Below are 8,409 nucleotides of genomic sequence, written 5' to 3'. Positions count from 1 at the left end.
CCACCCAAGACCTAGAGGCATTGGGCCTAGAGTCTGCCCTCTTAGGGACCACCAACGGCAGGTTATTCCAAGTAGCGTGGTTTTCCTTGAATAACGGTGCCCCCTTACCACCGATGGTGGGGTGCCCCCTTACCGATGGTAGGTTATTCTAGTTAGCGTGGTTTTCCTTGAATAATGGTAATAAGTCAGCGAACATTAGTGGATAACAGCGAGATATCACTATCTTCACTGTTGGTTTGACAACTAACTTATTATAGATTTTCCCACGTGTAAAAAAAAATTCACAATTATTTACCTTTAAATAAATTGAATTTTAAAAATTAACAAAAATCATATTAATTACCCAAAGTGTACTTCTATCCTTTTTCATTTTGTTCTTCTTTATTGTTTATTCCACATATAACGCGACTTTTTGAAAGCCTTTCCGGCGGGTTTTTCCGATCGAAAAGGAATTTATTGGAATCGCAAGTTTGATAGCTAGTTTCTGCACAATGAAAGCTTCCCAGGGGTTTTCCAGGGTGCTGAATCCAAATATGCAGTTAAAAAACCATTTTAACTGCAACAAATCAAGATTTAGCCTCAATTTCTTCCGCCGGATTCCGTCACCGGAATCTCCAAAAAGTCGCATTATAGACAACTCCTATTTAAATTATACCTAAAAAGAAATATAAGATAAGGCTAAATTTACTTAAAACTTTTCACTTCATGATCTTTGGTATAAAATATTATTTAAATATAATATTTATATTTAAAATTAAATAAATATATTTTATTCGTAAAAATGATTTATAAGAAAATATTATTTAAATATAATATTTATATTTAAAATATATAATAAATTATAGATATAATAAATTTTCCAAAAAAATAAAAATAGAAATTTTACATTAAAAAAAAAATATTAATTATATTTCCAAATAACTTATGTATATTAACTCATTATTTATATATGTAAATTAATCATCTCTTAATAAAAAGATTAATATAAATATATTTTCCAAAAATTAATATATAGGTTAGTAACAAGTTAGTTTTTACATATTTAGATGAGTTATTTTTCAAAAAGCAATTCTATTTTAAGTAAATATATAATGGCATTCATTAAAAACTTTGCTTTAATTAATTAACCTATATAAATTATATTTTTGAGATTCCAAATTCTTATGTTATAGAAAAGATTAGTTTTCATGGATAAAATATCTACAAATCTAGTATTTTGGGGACTCTAGGAATTTTACTAAATGTCTTAAAATTGTTCACCATTTTATCAAGGATGCTTGTTAGATATCTCAAGACATTTTGAACAGATTTCAATAATGTTTTAGAAAGATTTCAGACACATTTTTGGCATAATTTGGGAATGTTTTAGACGTGTATTTTCAATTTTGACAATAAACATAGATGATTGAACAATATTATCATTTTGTTTCCTTTTCTTCTTCTTTTTTGGGTATTACGTTATATTGAACAATATTATCATTTTTTCTATACATGTTTTTGTATTCCAAATATAGGTTTAATATGATAGCTTCCAATTTGAGTTTTTGATCATTTAACTAATGTCTTTTTAGTAACAACATTACAAGAAGTAAAATCTTTGCATAAAAACTATGAATTGCACCATTACAAAGGATGAATCCCTGCTATTATTTTTCTTTGTTTTTTACTTTTTAGGCCACTCTATTTTTTTAAATATTGTACTAGGTTTTCGAATCATTTAAGCTTTTTTTCCACTGTCCCAATCTCAAACATTATGAAAATAATTAGATAATAGTGACTCAGATTGAGTATTAAATATTAAAATAAATTCATACTCAAGTATCTTCTCAATATAAACATGAATCTAATCTCTTTATAAAACTAAAAAAAATTATAGTAGCTTTCAACATAATTGTAATTATCTACAAAACCTAATGAAAAAGGAAATAATTTTAAATTTCAATATGATGATCATTAACAAAAATTATGGAAAAAGATAATTCCAAAAAAAGTGTCTTCTAAATTCTTTATAAAACTTATAACAAATGAGAATACCAAATAATTACACATAAATTATCTAAAATTACATCTAAAAACTAACAATGAAATGTCTTGTAACTTTTTTCCAAATCACTAAACTTACAAAGACTTGTATATAATATAATTAACTCAAATACAAATTATATTTTTTATACTTTACATATATCTTTAAAAAATTAACAAATTTAAATTATATATATATAACCTATTTTATTTATTAACTATATGAGATAAACTAGATTTAAATATAATTCTTAAATTATAAACATGAAATTTTAAATAGAAAATTATTAATAAGATCTTAAATAAAAAAATAATAATAATTTCAATTTTAGTATATAATTTAGTTCATATATATATATATATATAGAGTTGAGTTTAGTTTGGGTGGTTCGTTGGAATAGTTATTATCTTTCTGATCTAGGTTAAGTGTGATGAATTGACATGTTTATGTTTTGAAATAAAGTGATATGTTAAACTCTTAAGTCAGTCTATATGAGAGTTGACCTAATATCAATAATTTATGGGTTACTTTTGGGTTGAGAAAAAAGTTGAATTTTTTCCAAAATTATATATATATATGTTAAAAAAATTGAGAAAAAAAATTCAATTTCATAAATTGAAATTTTTTTTCATAGTAATTATTAAAAAAATGTTACAAAATTAAATTAAATTATGTAATATGGAAAAAAAATTTCTAACAAAATGGCCATTATTTTTTACTAAGTTTATAGTTTCCTTCCTTTATGAAGTCATCTATCCTAATATCGAGAGTTCAATAAATTTGTTGAATCAGTGAAACCAAATTTATTTGATACTTGCACTCTCATTCACAGGGAGAATATATCTACGACTGAGAAAACAATTGAGTAATATTTAACTAACAAGATAGTAAAAATAATGGTATGGTTTTTCGCTAAATAAAAAGGAGCAATCAGATTCAGAGCCCTCCCACAAGGCCGTTGTGTCCTTCATGATACACACAAGTTTTGTTAATCATCCAAGCTGTTTTTTTAACGTTAAAAACACCCAAATCTAAAAACCTAGGTACTCTTGGTAGGTACTGAGTTAGCCACTTCGAATGGAGTGTGTCCTCTCACAAATATGTCCTGACCCGGACAAAAACATCGAATATGGCTGCTCAAGGTAAAAAAATCCGCTACTGTACTGTACTTTCAAGTACTGGAAGCGCATAAAAGTTCAGCGTACAACGTCGTGAAATTATTTTCTCATCTGCATTGCAGTCATTTGAGAAATCACTTCATTAATTATATTAAAAAGCCAGTCACACTTTTCTATTTACTTGCCAACCCTGACAGTTTCAGCTTCAATATATATATGGATGAAATACTGTAATTACATTACATTTAGTGATATAGTTTAGTTACATTTCATAAATACATAGTTAAAGTTTAGTTACATTTCATAAATACATAGTTAAGTAATAGTGTCTAGTTTAGTTACATTTCATAAATACATAGTTAAGTAATAGTGTCTGTTGAATATTGGTGGGATTATTGTAAATCTATTTCAAATATTAAAATTTTCAAGATCCGAGGTCTGAGTTGGTGATAGGACTTATTTTCATATTGCTTGTATCTTCTTACACTAGTAGCTTACTTATGGGTGACCCTTCCAAAACTTATTCAAATTTGATTGATGCTAAACCCTAACTTTTTTAACTCTAAACCCTAACTGCAAGCATCAAACATGCAATCTGGAGTTAAATAAAATTGCTTACAGAAACAATGCAAAACTGCAATGGATAACGATAATGGTTACTAAAGTGCATATTGAGTGAAGTTTGCTGTGAGTAATTTGTTGTTGAAGTTGCCAACGTTGCACCACACATTCCAAGCATTCAAAATCAAAAAAAAAATGGTACCAGTTCTCAAAGTCACATATTCCTTTGAATCCTCTCACTACAGTAACGGCTTTGTAATTTTCTAAGGCTTTTCTGTGATTTTAAGGAATCTCAAAGATTTTTGGATTATAAAAGGGGGGCTAAACCCTAATGGGAATCGCATGGAAAAAGGATGACAACGTTCACCCGCGCCGACCGTTACAAAAGGCCCCAAAATATTCCTGAGGGCACGGAACACGTTAGAACTGTCTGTCTGTAATGAAGGAACACGTTTACTACGCCTATTCCTCTCCAACAAGTTCAACGTAGACTACTATTACTTACTTCCAACGCCAGTGCCATGCTTGCCCGCAAAGGTTGCGCCAATTTAACAGTACAAAACATTTATTTGCAGGCCAAATGTGAATCAATTCATAATTATAAACATAATTCATTTCTGTTTAAACTAAAGGATATAGAGCGTACTCGGCCCGATTACATTTGCAAAATAATTGCAGGATAGGAGCTGAACAAAAAAGGGTGGGGGAAAAGCTCTAAAGCTCTTGAGATCATATAATAATCTACAGTAAAAATGAGGAACAAGTTATGATAACTGTTTTAATGGAAGCTAGTTTCCAGAAAGCAGCAGCTCAAAGTGGTCCAGATGCTTGCCTGGACATGGTCGGGCATGGGCATGGACCATTTGTTTTGGCTAAATCCGATTGAAGTTGTTGCAGTGAAGTCAACCCAATTACGCTGTGGTGGATGTAAGACTTTTGGTCTCTTAATTAGAGACGTGAAGAAGAGTGAGTTTCCGAAAAAGCTTTCAATGTCTAGACTTTTCCTCGATTCACAAAATGTTCTGATACATAGACTGGCTCAAAGATCTAAGCGATTGAATCCCCGAGAAGCTTGAACTCAGCTGATTGCGGTGCTCAGAATGCCCATCAATGGAATTCTTGGAGCTCAGACCTTGCTGTTGCGAAAAGTACTCTACTGCATTCTCAGTGTTGTGGCGGTCTGTATTGGATGATCTCACATCTTTCTCCAACAAACTGAGCATCTGCTGGCCTTCTAGACTGGTCTGGAGATTGAGATCGGCCGACCCATAATGCTGGCCTCGGCTGCTTGAACCAGAGAGATTTCCATTAACCATCCATTCCGATGTTCCAAGTTCTGTGGAGGATTGAAGAGGGAGCAGATTCTGAATGGATGTGAAAACCTGAACAGTAGAAGAGCTCCCACCACCATTACCAGATTCTGATAGTTGTCCATTGGAGCTATTCTTCTCAGATCCACCAAATTCTGATCCGGAGCCTGCAGGTCTCAGCCATGGAATGGGTATTTCAAGCCCATTGTAATTCTCCCCCCCAGAGCTGTGTCTCGGGTAGTCCAGAGCAATTTCTCCTCCCAGGGACAAATTTGGGCCCGTTTGCTGCAAATACTGCTCTTGTCCTTTGCTGGTTTGGAGAACCAGTGGTAGAGATTGGGATAGTGAAATTCCGGTCAACAAGCCCGGTGGTTCCGACCGGGAAATCTGTACTTCAGGCTGCTGCAGACCTGGTCGAGAATATAAAACCATAATCTCGATAGGAAAATTTTTATAAATGTGGAACCTTAATAGAAAAAAAGACTGCAAAATAAATTAAACCCAAACCCAAAACCAAACCCAACCTACTTGACTGATTGCTTCCGCTGTTGGTATCTTGATCTTGATCAGTGGTCTTGAGCGCAGAAGATGATTCAGTATTTGAGACTGTAACAACTGCATTGGGTTGAGGTTTTCTTCTGCGTCTATTGTGATCTGCAAGGCGTTTTCTGCAGCTCCGTTTGCCCTCATCAAACTCAGACAAGACGTGGAACCTAGCAGCAAAAATACAGCACAATACATCAATCAAACAACATTAGATTGTCTGGCAGGAAACTAGCAACAAATTTTATTTTTATGTTCAAGCATTTCTGGATTACTCACCTGAGATATTTTGATTGTCGATTGTCGACTTCAAAGCCAGTAAGTGTAGCTCATCATTCGGAAATGATGAGCCACACTGGCTGGCTTTAGACATCAACAATCAAAATGCCTTATGTGACTAATTTGGAACATGGCAATCAAAATGTCTCAAGTCAGTTATCTAGAAATACTTAAACATAATTACTCCTCACAAAAACCTCCTATCTGAATTTTTTTTGTTACTAAAAGTTACTGAAACCGAAATGGGTGACGAGAAAACCTGCTGCATTGCTGGCAAAACCTCTGAGTGAGTCCACCACTGACGACCGTGGCTGCCTTGGAGTGCAATTCACAGACCTTATGGCGACGGTGATAGTGTTTCGCAGTGCTCAAATCTGCCTTGCAACCCTCTGCTTGACATCTGGGCACCTGCGAGCCCGGTGAAATTGCCCTGGGCCTCTTGTAGAGCCGGTTCACGATATTGTCCTCTGAGGAAAAATATGTTCTACCGCCTAGTCCTAAGTTTAGCCCGATTCTCGTCTGGAAATCTCCTGCGCCGCAGAGATCTTCCCTTTTCACGATATTGTGAAAGATGTTCTTCTGGTCCATGCCCATCAAACCCAGAATGTGGTTCCTGTGTTCTTCCAGGGCAGCGCGGGTGGAATCGGCGTACCCAACAGACCCGAACCCCGACAAAGCACTGTTCCCGCCTGAATACAGAAGAGGCGACGGAGCACTGGAACGGATGCTATCCAGTACATGATGATTATTATGATGATGATGATGTTGTTGATGATGATTGTGGCCTCCATAGGTGTTTCTTGTACCCGCCGAGGAAGAGCTCATGAGCAGATTACCCATGGAATTAGGGGAGATTATGTTGTGCCCGAAGCCGGACGAAAGCATTCCATTCACAGCAAGATTCACGTTTCCGTTCCCGTTCCCACTGTACTGTATGGTATCCATCACAGACCCAGCAGCAGCAGCAGAAATTATCTGAGGCTTTCTTTCCTCGGTATCCTGGGCAGGGATTCCCTGTCCTCCGGACAAGAGCACAGGACTCGATCCCCAGTCGTATTCCAGCACTCGGCCACCACCACCTTGAAACTGTCTGGTTTCCAAACCAATCGACATCGCAGCAACAACGCCACTTGCACCACCACCAGGATTGTGATTATGACTCTGATGATGATGATGATGTTGTGAATGGTCCCAAACCCAGCTGATCTGATCACCTTGGTTCTCTGTACTTTCAGGAGGGTTCATCCCATCAGTTGATCAAACCTCTATGAACTCTTTTTCTTTCTTTCCCTTTCTTGTACGAGACACTAATTAACAGTTTAAGGGCCAAGAATTAATCCCCACCACACAAACAAAAAAAACCCATGACATTACAAAATTCCCTATCGATTTGCAGAGCTTCATTCCCAGGAATTTGAATTGATTTCCATTTACCCGGGAACAACAAAATTCCCGATGCCGGGCTGCACAGTGAACAAAAAAATTTCAGAAGGGCAGCAGGCCCAGGAGGAGAAAGAAGTGAGTACTCCAGTCTCCAATACTTAATTCATAAAAAAATTCCAAATTAATGCTACCTTTCTCTCAAAACGTCAGCAGCATTTGGAAAGCTTATTGGGCTTCACAGACCCACCCCGAATTTACTTTCCTAAGGGTTTGCAAACAGACTCCTGACTGTATTAAAAACTAGTTAACCTAGGACTGTACATGGAGGTTTTGGAGGATTTGGAGGATTTCTGCCCCTTTCTTTTTTCTGGGTTATGGTGACGATGAAGGATACTTACTATTCTTGGAGTATATGCAGATCCCAACATTCACAAATGTCTTGATCTGCACAAAATCGCACCGCTAAAGCGAATAGGAGGGATGCCTGGGGTAAATAAAATAAAAAGGGCGAGGCGCCCAGCGGGCATAGAAATAGAGGAAGGCGCTTTGAAATTTGCTAGACCTCTGGATTGACACGTGCAGGCAATGGAAGAATAGAATGCAGGAGGCAAGGCGGCCAATCCTTCCTGCTGCAGAAACAAGCTGCTGCTGCTACTGCTGCTGCTAGTCCTGTTGTTTCTGCTTCTGCTATGTCAAATATATGTGAGCAGGCAGGCAGGGCAGGCGGCTGCAGGCGGGCATTGGCACGGTAAGTAAGTAATGGGTATCATGGACTGAAGTTTGATGATGAGATCTGTGAGTGTGTCTCTCTCTTTGTATGCTTTTGTTGCACAAATCAAAGCAATGCCCAAAGTATTTGTGTGTGAGAGGGATTTCTGTGAGTGACTACGCAAGCGGTTGCACACTGCCCAGTAAAACCACCCGGCCCCCGTCTCGTCCCATCCCGTTGCAATTTTTTCTCAGTATTTTTTTTATTTTCTCCCCCTTTTCGTTTTTGTGTGGTCTAGTATATGTATCATGCATAGAATGCATATCGATATAAATGGATGTATGTATGTATGAATGTTGAGCAGGGCACATTTTGGCCTGCTGTCAAAGGCTGCCACTGATGCTGACCTGAGTACGGTGCTCGAGACTTGATGTTAATGGGGGAATTGAAATTCCACAGCACAGCTCAAAAAACATGTCTCAT

At 36.2% G+C, this 8,409-nt stretch overlaps 1 protein-coding gene across 2 annotated transcripts; it reads right to left on the bottom strand.

Moving 5' to 3' along the window:
- Positions 1–4,285: 4,285 nt before the first annotated feature.
- Positions 4,286–8,201, bottom strand: LOC149259529 (uncharacterized). Of its 2 annotated transcripts, XM_089418674.1 has the most exons (4): positions 7,409–8,201; positions 6,094–7,297; positions 5,541–5,725; positions 4,286–5,422 (listed from the first exon to the last, which is right to left on the bottom strand). In XM_089418674.1, the coding sequence occupies exons 2-4, from the start codon at positions 7,077–7,079 to the stop codon at positions 4,713–4,715; spliced, it is 1,881 nt and encodes a 626-aa protein (XP_089274800.1). In that variant the 5' UTR covers positions 7,080–7,297; positions 7,409–8,201; the 3' UTR covers positions 4,286–4,712. The 2 variants fall into 2 exon arrangements, with proteins under 2 accessions (XP_089274800.1, XP_089274793.1); XM_089418667.1 differs by having other exon boundaries at positions 6,094–8,201.
- Between the last annotated feature and the right edge of the window lie 208 nt (positions 8,202–8,409).

The sequence above is a fragment of the Pinus tabuliformis genome, chromosome 6, assembly GCF_031772625.1.
Source record: "Pinus tabuliformis cultivar Carrire ecotype Pingquan chromosome 6, CPIR1, whole genome shotgun sequence".
Lineage (NCBI taxonomy): Eukaryota > Viridiplantae > Streptophyta > Pinopsida > Pinales > Pinaceae > Pinus > Pinus tabuliformis.
Note: the sequence above shows the minus strand (reverse complement) of the source record. Positions and strands in the feature narration are given on the sequence as shown.

Bases quoted from the DNA above. Each gene is read 5' to 3' on its own strand.
- LOC149259529 (XM_089418667.1), bottom strand. From the start codon at position 7,079: ATGAACCCTCCTGAAAGTACAGAGAACCAAGGTGATCAGATCAGCTGG. The intron at 5,726-6,093 runs GTTTTCTCGTCA...TTTTGCTGCTAG, and splicing joins TTTTGCCAGCAATGCAGCAG to GTTCCACGTCTTGTCTGAGT. The intron at 5,423-5,540 runs GTAGGTTGGGTT...ATTCTCGACCAG, and splicing joins CAGCGGAAGCAATCAGTCAA to GTCTGCAGCAGCCTGAAGTA.